Genomic DNA, 14,914 nt, shown 5'->3' with positions numbered 1-14,914 from the left:
AGGGACAGCCCTTCATGACTAGAGGAAGGTATTGTAAAGGCAAGGGGCAGGCAGGTGGCTCCTTACCTCTTATCAGGCTGGCTTACACTAGGCCCCATGTGAACTAAGTCTCTTTGGGAGTTAGAAAGAGGACATCCAGAGTCTGTCACTCTGAACCCCAGCATTACCTAATGATTTTTAGAAGTACAGGTGAACCCCTCAAGTTTCAATAATTTCAAACCTAGGATAAGATATAGTCCAGAATAAAGGCATGTGGACAAAAAGACAGAACTGTGATGAAGAGCCTGGAGGGAAGGGATAAGGCAGAGAATGAGGAGATAAGAGCGGCCACAAGCTTAGGCAGGGAAGGAAGCACAGAATCAGAACCAGATTTCCAAAGGAATATACCTCTCAGTTCCCATGCACTAACCAAGCTAAGAAAAGCAAGCAGGCTATGGAGAGTTCTAGTCTGAGTTGATGGAGCTGCTCCTTGAGACTGCCCAGCCCCTCCTAGAAGTCACCTAGCAGTAGAGAATTAGAAAGTAAAAGGCAGCAGACAGCCCACAACAGGTGCTGGGGCTGGGCTGGACTCCAGAGAACCTTCCAGAAGAGTGCAAGAGGCCCCAGACTCAGGGGAAGTAATGGTCACACAGTAGACAGGCTTCTGGCTGAGACACTTCCAAAGCTTTCACACAAAAGGGGAGGGGGAGGGAGAGATGGTCATTCCCTATGAGGAAGACTGTCAGAGAGTCAAGAGTGAGGGTTGCAACCACACCTGCCCAGGCAGTGCAAAAACCCAAGCCATCACACCCACAGCTGTGTTACATCCACCCAATTCCCTCAAGGATGCACATTCCAGCAGACAGCTGGCCAGACCAGGCACAGCTATGATGGGGCACGGTCCTGAAAAGAGAATAGATGGGGGCTCGGGTCAGTACACAGCTGGTGAGAACTGCCTTTCTATCCTCATACAGCCCATGTGGCAACGACCACCCTTTTATCATCACAGGGTAAAGGTGAAAGTCACACAAGAAGGCTAGGACCTGGACCCAGACCTCTTTGTAGACCCCATGGCTAAAACTGTAAAGAATGACAATACCAAATTGAGTATGAAGCAGCTGAATCCCCATACCTGTGAGAGCAAAACAGCCCAGATATTTTTGGGGAAAGGCCTAGTAGGGTTTTTTTTTTCTTTTTTTAATAACAATTCAACATGCACCTATTCTGTGACCCTGCAATTCATCCCCTACGTATTTACCAAGAGAGAGAAATGAGAATTGATGCCCATGTGCAGCCCTATAGGAATAATCATAGCAGCTGTACTCACACCAGCCCCAAACTGCAGACTGCCAGGTGTCTATGGACAGGTGAGTGGATACACTGTGCATACCACATAGGAGTCATTCAGGAAAATACTGGTACAACAGGGATGAATCCCAAAGCACATGGAATGAGAGAAGTCGGGCCCCACTGAGCACACGCATGATTCCATTTCTAGAATCTTTGAGAAGAGGCAAGATTAGTCTAGGGTGAGAGAGTACACCCAGTCAAGGATGACAGGAAATGTATACATGGCCCCTTCTTATGGTGATGACTAGGTTCTGTATCCTGATAAGGCTTTGGACTACACAGGTGAAAAACACACCAGGAGAGGCTCACTGCGCTTTACCTCCTTGCAAGGCAGGCAACCCAAGTGTTTACTTTATCTTTCCTCTCCCAAGAGGCTGCTTGTAAAGAGCATCCACCCAAACAACAAGAACTCTACCTATGACCTAGAATGTTATCTTGGAAAAGTTAAGGAATACACACCTTTTCCTGCAGACCCCATTTCTATATAGAACAGAAGAAGACTGTCCACATAATCCCATGTCATAGACAACAGGCAGCTGTGGCTGCACTATCATGTTACTTTCAGATTCATTTTCGCTTTGGAAGAGACATCAGACGTTAATGTGAGTGTAGATGATTGTGCCCTCACACAACACACCACTGCAGGACACCCAAGCCCTGTTTCAATACCAAATGATGAGTAGTGACATCCCTAGGCACAAAAGAGGTGACTAGTTTATTTACAGATGTGTCACCTCCTTGGTGAATGCCAAAGTCTCTAAAGAAAGATGGAGCAGGGATTCTGTCATCAAGAACACCAGCTTTAACAAAAGAGCCCTGCTTTGCAGGCTTGGTAAAACAGAGAGTACTTTTATGCATTTTTAGTATGCTCAAGTTCACGAGTGTCTGACAAGGGAGTGTGGAAAGCCAGAAAAACAAAAGTCAGGGACAGCTCTAACACCTCAGGTGCTACTGCCAGTCCCCAACAGGCCAAGGGCCCCTCAGTGCCAGACAGGAGCCCCTTCTACCCACAGCACAGGGCAAGCCCTTGGTTTGAATGAAGCCCCATCCTGTGGGTGAGATGCATGATGCAAAGAGGGATGAGAAGAGAGGAGGGAGACATGCAGTTACCCAAAGGCCACACACCCCAAGAGAACCCGACAGGAAGTCATCAGTACATCTGCCCCACATCCACTGAGGCTCATGTAGCAGGCTACTGAGAAGTGGAAGTTGGCCTACTAGTCTGCCGCTACCCCGCCCCCCCCCACCCGCCCCCGTGGGACCCAGGGAGCCCCAACGAGGTAAAATGAAGAAGTATAGATGATCTGCTTCAATGCCCATTGACTTCCATCCCCAATGAGCCATACCCCTTAACTTCTAGTCTTTCTCCCCAAGACCTCTGTACATTCTTTCATATTACAGTACACCAGAAAGTAGCTGTAGTCAGATCTTGTCCTATCATTTCTACCTCCAGGGACCACCACGGTGCCTATCACAGTAAGCCTGGTCCTGGCGTGTTAACAATCCAGGGAGGGCTGATGTCTCAGAAAAAGGCATATATAAACACGTTTTCAGTAAAGCATGGGGGTGGCCATTCATGGAGCTCCCACCCCACAAAGGCCCAGAGCAACAAGATACCTAGTCCTTACCTTTCAGGTGCAGGACATCTAGAGAAGAGGCTCATGTTTTATGGAGTTAAATGCTCCTCCACCCAAAACGAGGGGGGAAAAAAGTTGTTTTCATCTATGCATGGCCCAGATTATTTCTAAAGATCAACAATTTGTGACAGAAAGAGATTCTCTATAGCAAAGTACAGGAGTAGAATCTACTTATCACAGAAACAAAACAAAGAACTCAACATAGCTTCCACTGCCTGCCCCAGCTCTAGCCTCCTCCAATAGTCCTGACTTGGGGTGAGGGGGGGAGGGGGGAGGGTAGGCATGTGCCCATGACCTTTGGGCTGGTCTCACAAGGCCAGCAGGCTCAACTTCCACCTCTGTGGATTTCTGTTTTCTTGTAAGCACGTTTATGGATGCCAGAACAGAAACCAAACTATTTTAACCTCATTAGTTTTTTTAAACATCCATATTGAGATCTAATTTACATACCACAAACTTCATTCACTGTAGGAGTACAATTCAATGATTTTTAATAAACTTATTGTGCAACCATTACCACAATCCAATTTTGGAATATTTCCACCACCCCCAAAAGTTTCCTTTTGCCTGTGAGATGTTAATCACTGCACCCACCCCGCCCTCAGGCAACCACTGATCAGTCTCTACAGTAAGTTTGCTTTGGACATTCCCTGTAGATGAAATTATACAACAAGCAGTCTCTGGATCTGTTGTCTTCCCACCAGCATAGGGAGTGTGAGGTTTATCCACACTGCAGCATAAATCCATAGTTCACTTTTTTATTGCTAAATAGTAATCCGCTGCATGGATATAACATTTTATTTAATCTTGGCTATATGGACTGTTTCCACTTTTTGGTTATTATGAATCATGCTGCTATGAACATCCATGTACCTGTCTTTGTGTGGACACATGTTTTCATTTCTCTTGAGTACCGTCCTTGGATAGAATACTGGGTCATGTTGAATGTTCATGTCTAACTTTATAATAAACTGCCAACTGTTATGCATTTTATATTCTCACCAGCAAAGTATGAGAGTTCCACTTTCTCCACATCCTCACCAACACTTGTTACTGTCTTTTAAAAAAACAAACAAACAAAAAAACCCACAACCATCTTTGAGACTTGTTTTATGGCCCAGCATCTGATCTCCCCTGGAGAATGATCCATGAGAATGTAAAAAGATATATTCTGTTTTCTGTAGTCACCAGGTCTTCTATAGATTCCTGTTAGACCAAATGAGTCAACAATGCTCTTTGAGTCTTCTAGAATCTTACCAATTTTCTGTTTAGCTGTTCTACCAATTATTGAGTGGAGTACTTAATTCTCTATAACTGATGAATTGTCTATTTCTACTCTCAATCCTAGCAATTTATTCCTAAGGTATTTGGGGGTTGTTGTTAGGTGCATATACATTTATAACTGTTATGTCTCCCTGATATATTGTTATAAAATGCTGCCCTTTGGCTACAGTAATATTTTTTGTCTTAGAGTCGATTTTATCTGACATCGATAGTCACTCTAGCTTTCCTATGGTTACTTATGGTATAGCTTTTCCCATCACTTTACCAAAGGATTTTAAGCATCCTTAAATCTAAGGGGTGTCTCTTACAGATAACATATAATTAAGCTGGATCTTGCTTTTTCATCTAGTCTGAAAATCTCTGCCTTTATAATTGGGGTGTTTAAACCACCTTTTTTTTTTTTTTTTTTTTTTTTTTGAGAGAGAGCGAGAGCAAGTGCATGTGAGAGCACAGGAGGGGCAGTGGGAGACACAGAATGTTACGTAGGCTCCACATCCAGCACGGAGCCTAACACAGATGATGCAGGGCTCCCTCTCACAGCTGTGAGACCATGACCTGAGCCAAAATCAAGAGTCAGACACTTAACCAACTGAGCCACCCAGTACCCCTAGACTACTCACATTTAACACAATAATTGATATGATTGGGTTTACAGGTGTCATATTGCTATTTGTATTCTACACCCATTCTTACTTTTATGTTCCTCTGTTCCTTGCTGATGATCTCCTTTGGTGTTAAACATTTTTTAGTGTACCGTTATATTCTCTTGTTGATTTTTTAAGTCATATTTTAAAGCTATTTTGTTAATCATTGCTCTAGATATTATAATAATTTTATTAATTTACCACAACATACTTCAGATTAATATTAACTCGACTCTGGTAAAATGTAGATACTTAACCCCAACAGAGCCCCACTTCATTCCTCCTGTTTTATACTATCATTGTCTGACAGATCTATAAACACATAAACACAAGAGATTTTTGTATACCTTGGTCAATTTCCAGAGAGCTGAAATGGTTATTTTTGTCTATGCTGACCAGTGTTAGTTACACTTAATGCTTTACATGATATGTGTTATAAGAAGAAATGAGAATAAAGTATTTTATATTAGACCATGTATTTACCACTTCCAATGCTCTTTATTTCTTCCTGGGAACTAAAGTTACCAACATGTCATTTTCTTTCAGTCTGAAGAACTGGCTGGTCTGACCGTGACAGATTCTCTTGGTCTTTATCTGAAAATGTCTTTTTTGCCTTCGTTTCTGAAGGAGTTTTGCTGGACACAGAATTCCAGGTTGACAGTTTTTGTCTTTGAGTACTCTGAATGTCACTCAACTCCTTTTTCGTTTCCATGGTCTTGGATGAGAAGCTGGCTGTTAATCATATTAATGCTCCCGTGTATGTGAGGGGTCCTTTTCCTCTTGCCACTTTCAAGATTTTCTTTTTCTCTGACTTATTAACAATTTGACTATGATGTGTCTAGTTATAGATCGCTTTGTATTTAAGCTCCCTGAGGTTTGTTGAGCTTCTCCTCACATGTTTTTGACCATTATTTCTTCAAGTAGTTTTTTTGTCTTGCTCCAACTATGACTGCAGCCTGGGGCTAATACAGCAATCATCCTTCCCCATTTGCCCATCTCCAAGACTGTCACTTCAAGCAACAAGGCCATGGGCCCAGGGTTGCTATCCACCACTCTCTTAAATTGAATGAATCCCTTCTCACCCCTACAGAAAAGAGGTTGGTCTTCACAGCCTAGGAAGAACTTCCCTACCAATAGAACTGGGGAGATGGTATGGAAGGAGTCCCAGGCTAAATGCTACAGATTCTCATTATTCTTACCTGAAGTTTGGCAGTTTCTTAAGCACAAACACTTCTCAGATTGCTGTATGCCTCTGGTCAATTTCTAGAGTGCTCAAACGATGGGCTTTTTTTGGGCCAATTCTGTCCTGTTTTATGGGTTTTTTGGGGGGGGACTGGAGGGGGGGAGGAAATTATTCCCCAGCTTTGATTTATTTTGAAAATAAAACATACACAAATTGGGGGAGCTTGGGTGTCTCAGCTAGTTAAGCGTCCGACTTCGGCTCAGGTCATGATCTCGTGGTTTTTGAATTCAAGCCCCGCATGAGGCTCTGTGCTGACAGCTCAGAGCCTGGAGCCTGCTTCAGATTCTGTGCCTCCTTCTCTCTCTGCTCTTCCCCTGTTCATGCTCTGTCTCTCTCTCAAAAATAAATAAATACTAAAAAAAAATTTTTTTTAATACACAAATTGAGGGGCATCTGGGTGGCTCAGTTGGTTAAAACCTCTGACTTAGGCTCAGGTCATGATCTCACAGTTCGTGGCTTCGAGCCCTGTCTCGGGCTCTGTGCTGACAGCTGGAGCCTGGAGCTTGCTTCAGATTCTGCTTCTTTTTCTCTGCCCCTCCCCTGCTCGTACTCTGTCTCTCAAAAATAAACAAACATTAAAAAAAATTTTTTGAAGCACTATCAACATTTGCCAAAGTATGGAAAAAGCCCAAATGTCCATCGATGGATGAATGGATAAAGAAGATGCGGTATATATTACACACACACACACACACACACACACACACACACACACACACTGGAGTATTACTCGGCAATCAAAAAGAATGAACTCTTGCCATTTGCAACTACTCCAACTAACTGGAGGGTTATTATGCTAAGTGAAATTAGTCAGATAAAGACAAATATCATATGACTTCACTCATATGAGGACTTTAAGACATAGAACAGATAAACATAAGGGAAGGGAAGCAAAAATAATATAAAAATAGGGAGGGGGACAAAACATAAGAGACCTTTAAATATGGAGATCAGAGGGTTACTGGAGGGGTTGTGGGAGGGGGGAATGGGCTACATGGGTAAGGGGTAATGAGGAATCTACTCCTGAAAACACTGTTGCACTATATGCTAATTTGGATGTAAATTTAAAAAATAAAATTAATTTAAAAAAATTTTTTAAGGGGCGCCTGGGTGGCGCAGTCGGTTAAGCGTCCGACTTCAGCCAGGTCACGATCTCGCGGTCCGTGAGTTCGAGCCCCACGTCAGGCTCTGGGCTGATGGCTCAGAGCCTGGAGCCTGTTTCCGATTCTGTGTCTCCCTCTCTCTCTGCCCCTCCCCCGTTCATGCTCTGTCTCTCTCTGTCCCAAAAATAAATAAACGTTGAAAAAAAAAAAAATTAAAAAAAAAAAAATTTTTTTTAATATACACAAATTGGGAGCCTAAGTCAGAAAAACTGTCAGAGAGAGAGGGGAACTGTAGAGAGGGAAAGAACGGACTTTACCCCTTTGTCTGCCTATGTATGCTACATATCACCCCAATGTAGTAAAAAAAGGTTTTATCTTGGTGATTTCAATTCACCAGCCACTCACTGCCTTAAAGAAAAAGAAAATTGGGGCGCCTGCGTGGCGCAGTCGGTTAAGCGTCCGACTTCAGCCAGGTCACGATCTCATGGTCCATGAGTTCGAGCCCCGCGTCAGGCTCTGGGCTGATGGCTCGGAGCCTGGAGCCTGTTTCCGATTCTGTGTCTCCCTCTCTCTCTGCCCCTCCCCCGTTCATGCTCTGTCTCTCTCTGTCCCAAAATAAATAAAAAACGTTGAAAAAAAAAAAAGAAAAAGAAAATTATCTCTCCTAGAAGCCACCAAAAACTCCCTCCAGTCTTCAACAGCCCAATTTGAGTCATAAGACAGCATGAAAGAAAATGAGGCAGTTTTGAAACAGAGCCAAACAAATTCTAGACACAGAATACTATACAATAGTGAAAATGAATTAACTACTGCTCAATTCAACAACATGGGTAAATCTCACAAACATTATATTGAATGAAAGCAAGCAAAGGGTACAGACTGCACAATTCCATTTATTTAAAGTACAAAAACAGAAAATTATCTATGCTGTTAGAAGAAACTGGTTACCCTCAGAGGGTAGTGATAAGTGGGCTAAAGGGGGCCTCAAGGTTGTTTCTTGATTCTAGTTTACAAGGATGTATTCAGTTTGTGAAAATTGGCACCCATCTGTACTTTTCAGTATGTGTACTACATCTCAATTAAAAAACAAAAATGAAATTCTCTCAGCACAACAATCTAAAATTGGCACGTTAGAGGCATCTGGGTGGCTCAGTCGGTTAAACATCAGACTCAGTTTTAGCTCAGGTCTTGATCTCACAGTTCATGCGTTTGAGCCCTACGGTGGGCTCTGCACTGAACCTGCTTGGGTTCTCTATCTCCCTCTCTCTGCCTCTCCCATGAACGCATGCATCCTCTCTCTTTTCAAAAATAAACATTTAACGTTTATTTATTTATTGTTAAACGTTTATAAACAATAAACATTTAATGTTTATTTATTTTTGAGAAGAGAGAGACAGAGCATGAGTGGGGGAGGAGAGAGAAAGAGGGAGACACAGAATTTGAAACAGGCTCCAGGCTCTGAGCTGTCAGCACAGAGCCCGAAGCAGGGCTTGAACTCACAGACCACGAGATCATGACCTGAGGTGAAGTTGGACGCTTAACAAACTGAGCCACCCAGGCGCCCCAATAAACAAACATTTAAAATAAATGAGTAAAAATAAAACTGGCATGTTAATCTTACACGATTCAGTGAACCTGAAGCCAAAGAGCTTCAGCTAACCTAAACTATGGCCAGATACAGCCGTGCCGTGCCACCTTTTGATCTGGCCAGTGAGGGATCTCACACTAACCTGGGAACCAAGAACAACCACACTGTGCTATAGGAAGGTCCTTAAAGGGATGTTCTTGAGCCACATGCTCTCAACAAGGATCCAAAGACTGCCTGTTTCTAACAGAAACTGGGGCCATACACTCCAGAACAGATTACAGTTTGGAAAGGCTTTGGGGTACTTGTTCCTGTAATTTTTGTCAAAATGCACAAGTGTACTTCTCCAATGAATTAAACAGAACATTCTACGTGGGAACTTGGGGAGATACTAGCTCTACATATGGACATCTTATTTTGAGCAAAGATTGAAGGGCAGTTGTTACCAACACTTGCTCTCCACCCTAGGACCAATTCTGGGTACACGTCTGTCACCCATCAACCTATAAGCCAGAGATTATCACCCATTTTACTATTGAAGAAACAAAGACTAAGATCATGTGCTCAAGATCAGCCAGGGAGTATGATGTGACCCCAACTATGCCTGTTGGCCACCAAGGCCAAACTCCGTCCACATTCTCATACTGCTTTATAAGTGTCTTGAGGTGTTTCTAGTCCTGGAGTACTGATCACCAATGCCCTGTGTGCCTAAGTTAATCTCTGATCCCTGCTCCCTTGCATCCTTTATGTGTTGTAACGATATCATTCTCCATCAACTTCAGAAAACATGGTCTAAGTGACCTTGGGTTGGAAGCCAATGGGCATAGTGGGAAAAGTCTGGAAGCAAGAGTCCCAGAGGCCAAATGTAGCCCCAGGCTGTATCAACAGAAAGATCTGGTAACCTCTCCCTCACAATCCACTGGGCTGCCCTGCAGGGCAGCAAGGTGATAACATGAGAAAATGCACACCAGGAGCCCAGGATCACGAGAAATATCCAGCAGATGGAGTGCCTGGGTGGCTCAGTTGGTTAAGGGTCTCACTTTGGCTCAGGTCATGATCTCACAGTCCGGTCCATCGGGGGTTCGAGCCCTACTTTCGGCTCTGTGCTGACAGCTCAAGCCTGGAACCTGCTTCAGATTCTGTGTCTCCCTCTCTCTCTGTCCTTCCCCGACTCATGCTTTCTCTCTCTCTCTCTCTCAAAAATAAACATTAAAAATATTAAAGAAAGAAACAAACATCCAGCAGATCTTCACAAACAGCAGGAGGCTCTTTCTCCTCCTCAGCTACCTGATATAGTACCTGAGACACTACTGAGGACCAAGTGAGAGGGAGAGAAAGGAGAACCAGACTTACAATTTTATTTCTGGAACTTTAAAAGAGGCCTCTGGGACAGGAACAGCAAAAAGCACAGCCAGACAGAAAAAGGCCTTTTTGGGTAGTAGAAACACAGAGCACACACCCCCTCAAACTAAGATGCTTCCCCAGTAGAAGGGGTTGGATTTTCCCATTTATCTCAAAGAGGTAAAAACTGTAAAGCTGAGAAATACCAGGCCAGATAATCTCTGAAGTTCTTAGGTTTCCAAAAGTCTGAGCTCCAAAATGAATTTAACATGAAGACTACAGGGTGGAGTCCCTGTGTGGGGTTAGTCAACACTCATGAGAAGGCAAAACGTTCCCAGCTTCCCTAGCTCTGCACCTGCCACCCTCACCCCCACTCTGGGCAAACAGACATGGAAGGGAGTCTGCAGGGGAGGATTAGGGGGTTGGTGAGGGGTGGCCAGGAGACTGTGGCCATACCAACACACCCACTGTGGCATATCTGGCTCATAGGACATCTAAGCGTAAACATGCTAGAGAGAATGGTTCCCACCAGAGCTCCAAGGGGAGCGGTGACAGCAGAAGTTAGGCCCAGATTTCTCTTTACAGAAAGAAAAGAATGTTTCTGAGTGAAGAAATGAGGGAGGTAGGGAAGGGGGGTAAAGTGAGTCTTAATTCTTTCAAGTTTTTTCCTTAAGAACCTCACAAAACTGAGGATCTGAATACTCTGGAAGTAATCAGTACTGACTAACGAAAAATCAACAGACCACACCACAGACTTGAATAGTGACCTCCTCCTTCACAACGTGCTGCCTAAGAGGAGTGGTGGCGCATGTGAGAGGCATCTCTGAGCTGGACTCCAGACTCTGCCCCCAGCCTAGTTACCCAGATCCAGTATAGAATCCCTGGCCTCCAGAACCCCAGATCTGTAAAGCAGGGACATATACTGAAATGAAAAACTCCCAACTTTTTCCACAAGCCAAAAGCACCAGCTGAAGAAACAAATGGTATCAGTTTAATAAAGACTCACTGCCTTGCAGGGCAGCCAATGGAGGATACTGCCCCTTCCTCCTGTGAGACCCACACCCCTTGCCATTGATGTCCAGGCCCCAGTGAGGAGATCCCTTGTCCAGGACAGCACAGCGATGCCAGGACTAGAACCCGTAACTCACCAAGGGCTGCTTCCTCAGGCCCATCTCCCCACCACCTTCTCACACCCACAAGACCTGGTTCCAGGTCCCTCCTGCTCACCTGTATGAGGTACGCATGTCCACGGGCCCGTCGCCCGCCTGCCCTTCACATCTGCCCATGGCTGTCACCTCTGCCCCCCTCAGCAACCCTTGGGCTGGGCCTGCTCCTGGCTCAGGCGTCACTCTCATGTCTCCGTCAGTGTTTAAATCTGAAGGCAACAATCCTCTCTCCATTTTTATTTTCTTGCTTTCCACATCATCCTCTGCTGGGTCCCGTTCAAGCGCTCGTTTCTGACTCCGTGTTCGGCATGCTTCTTCAGTCATTCTGAACTTTGGAAGGAGAAAACATGACATTTAAACTTGGCACAACCAAGTTGCTACCTTCTTAGAAACTTCAGTGTGTCAGCTTGAAGAGTTTTCCTTGCCCCATGATGATAGTAGAAGTCGGTACAACAAATGCAGACCTCACAAAGTGTGCCCAGGACCTTTCTTAACTGACATGGGAAGGCTGGGCAAGATCCATGGAGCATCTGGGGAGCTGAGACCTGCAGGGACCTGGACAGGAACAATGGAAAGTGGCTGATTATTAGAAGGAAGAGGAATTCTCTGTGCTCCAAATTCAAAAGCAAAGAGAGGAAAACTGTTCTAGATCTGAACTTCCTGCCTATGGAATTCTGAGTACCTGCCCTAGGTTGGAGATTTCTGGAATCCGGGAAGGGGAGACACTGCTGTACCAGAAGCAGGGTCACTGCCCAGGTCCAGAACTGCACTGCACTGACTCGGGTTGACCATTCTCCCCTTTAGTGAGGGACGGCCTCCTTACTCCCTGCTCACCTCAGGGGAGTGAGAAGTGGGGGTCACCTTTAACCCTTTGACTGCCAGCAAGGTAAACTTTGAGTGGGGTGAGAGCTGGCCAGTCACCATGCCAGCACCCTGTACCTGCAGCACACACATATCTTGATTTAAAGAAAGAAAAGAAGAAAAAAACAGCTGAGTCAGTTTTTGATCCCATGACATCACTGGGCTCCACATGACCCTTCCCAGGATTCAGTCTGAGAGACAAAGCACTTTCCAGAAAACCAGTCTGAACCGGTTCCAGACAACAAGCTGAAGTGTTGTTAACCCTCACAGAGACAGGACGGAGGACAGCGCAATGATGTCTGTCTGCAGGGAGGCTGCTGGCATTCCACAACAGAGTCTGGGACACAGGCGCTGGCTCTTAAAGGAGCCACTCCAACCCCGATGTCCCAACAAGTCAGGACACAGGAAATAAGACTGCAAGAGTCAGGGTCTAAAAAAGCCAAGCCAGAGTTCATGAGGGACAAAAAAGAATTTAGCTGCCAGGCTCTAGGAGGATTCCCAAAATGCCAGTTCTACACAGGATGGTAGGTGCCTATGTCTACCAACACAGGGTCCACAGAGGAACACACTACAAGCCCCTTGAGAATCTCAATTCATACCTGTGGTGTGCCTACACTGAAGGCCTCCTGGCTCTGTGTCCACACAGGCAGGGCATCTGGCACCCCAGTTTCCTCACCACGAATACCCTGAGAAGCCTGTCCTGGAGCCCACCTTCTGGGAGACTGGGGGCAACACAGAGCAATGAAGGGGCAATATCATCATACGTGGGATGCATTCCTAAGATGACTCACTCACAACCTTGTTAAGGAGCCGATTTCTCAAATGAGCAACAGTGCAGGACCATGTCCTAGTGGCCTCTTCGGTGGACTTAGAGTTAAAGGAAAGAAATTGACTGCTGTTTCATGCTCCTGGCTCAGGAGGCAGAGCTGTCCACATGCACACGTGTCGGGCCACTGTGGCCTGGCCAGGGCACTCAAATATCTACTCCTACAGGCAGTCCAAAAGGGTCAAAATGAGCAAGTCTCCCGGTGGTCATATTACCCCCAGAATGCTCTCCACCCATGTTGACAGAAGGTGGGGCTGGAGAACTCTGAAGCCCAAGGGCATGGGCTACTGACAAGACTTCCATCTGCCCCCAACCCCTCCTGGCATACTAGCCTGTGCCTGCTGCCCACCCTGTACCAACTGCTCAGTCCTAGTCACCCCCCCAAACATCCCCCCATCTCCTCCTCCCACACTCTGTATGGATATGGTCTCCTAACTGCCCCAGAGAAAAGCAAAGGATACCCCATGTCCCTCTTAGCCTAAAGCTCTATGGCTTCTGTCCTTCTTTGATATGTCTTGACAACAAACCCTGTCAGCCTGCTCAGTGAATCTATCAGTCCTCTCTGTGAGATTGCAGATAAGTCATTGCCCTGAGATGAGTGTCAGTCAACCTCCCCTCCCTCACTGTGGGAGGCATGGGTCATCTTTCCTTTGAGGGCTGCCTAAAAGAGAAGCTCCTTAAACATTTGGGGAATTGGACAAGAGTAACAATTTCAGTAGCTGCCTTGGACAGCAGGTAGCTGTGTTCCCAGGGCAAGAGAGGAGCCTGTCAGGATCAAAAAGGAGAAGAGACAAGACCAGGAAAGAGGCAAAAAGGCATGCCCACTAGAGTCAGAAGAAATTCTGTCCCTAAGGGAGAAGTTCCCAGTCTGGGCTGGTACAGACCAGGGAAGAATGGGACTGAGGTGGAGGAGGAGGATACCCCCACCTCAATCCTGTACTTAAACTCCCCCATGCTTCCCCACTCTGCCTCTGTTCCAGCCTGGCACACCCACCTAGTGCAGTCTCTGGCCTTATAAGCTTCAGGCTCCAATCCAGGAAAGTCATCCAAACCCAGACCCTGCATGAAGTCCTTCCTCTCAAATACCCACACAGATTGGGCGGGTGGGGACCAACAACCAGTTCACCGTGTGCCAGGTCACCAGACTGACAAAGTAGTACCCAAGTGACCTCACTTCATTGTCACTAATATAAAATAAGCAAGCATAAAGGGCCAGAGCAGAGCCTCATACCCACACAGGGCTGTTCCTCTTCTAGCTCCAGTGACCACTCTGGGCCACAGGGCCCCAACAACACCCTAGTTCAGGTAGCTGATCAGGGTCCCCAGCAGAGGGCCCGGAATACAGCCTGTTTATGTTCTGTGTGCAGTGTCAAACAAGGTAGCTCACTCTAAAGCCGAGGGACTGGAAATCTGCCAACCCTGGACCCAGAACCAATGGCCAGCCTGGCAGCACATGCATGCCCTGCCCTCTGGCTCCAGCAGGGCATTCTCGGGAGGGGTGGCCAGCTGCATCCCTCCCCCACCACAGAAAGGAACAGCACAGCTGGAGGGGGCAGGGCTGACTATGGCAGAGGGTGCGTCCAGCTCTGCACCACCTGCCCCGTGCCCCCCTCCATCTTGGGTAGGGCCTACTCCACAGCAAGATGGTTGCCTTAGAGGCCACAGGAAGCATTTGCTCCTGGGGAGTACAGGTGCTAATAAAGAATGCTCCTCCCTCCTCTCAGCAGGAAGGACCAGTGCCCTAGCACATTAGGGCTAGTGTCCATCACCCTGCAGGCACAAACCCAAGATCAATGACAAAGCTATAGGGAAGAAACCAGCCTTGAGGAATGAAGCATGACCTACAATTTCTGCAAAAAAGCAGTGAGGAGTTACCTCAGAATACTTTCTAAAGA

General features: G+C 46.0%; 1 protein-coding gene across 5 annotated transcripts in view; it reads right to left on the bottom strand.

Moving 5' to 3' along the window:
- Positions 1–14,914, bottom strand: part of GATAD2A (GATA zinc finger domain containing 2A) — a 103,720-nt gene that overhangs the window by 26,743 nt on the left and 62,063 nt on the right. For 4 of the 5 annotated variants that reach the window (XM_047094901.1, XM_047094905.1, XM_047094902.1 and 1 more), the window contains exon 3: positions 11,394–11,662. In XM_047094901.1, coding sequence (XP_046950857.1) covers positions 11,394–11,662 — 269 coding nt within the window. The remainder of the gene's footprint in view (positions 1–11,393; positions 11,663–14,914) is intronic. The other variant, XM_047094904.1, reaches the window with a different exon arrangement.

This window comes from Lynx rufus, unplaced genomic scaffold (assembly GCF_022079265.1).
Source record: "Lynx rufus isolate CCGP_SWC_20201006 ecotype Redwood Valley unplaced genomic scaffold, mLynRuf1.p SCAF_4, whole genome shotgun sequence".
NCBI classification, from domain to species: Eukaryota; Metazoa; Chordata; class Mammalia; order Carnivora; family Felidae; genus Lynx; species Lynx rufus.
This window is presented reverse-complemented; position numbering and strand designations above follow the sequence as displayed.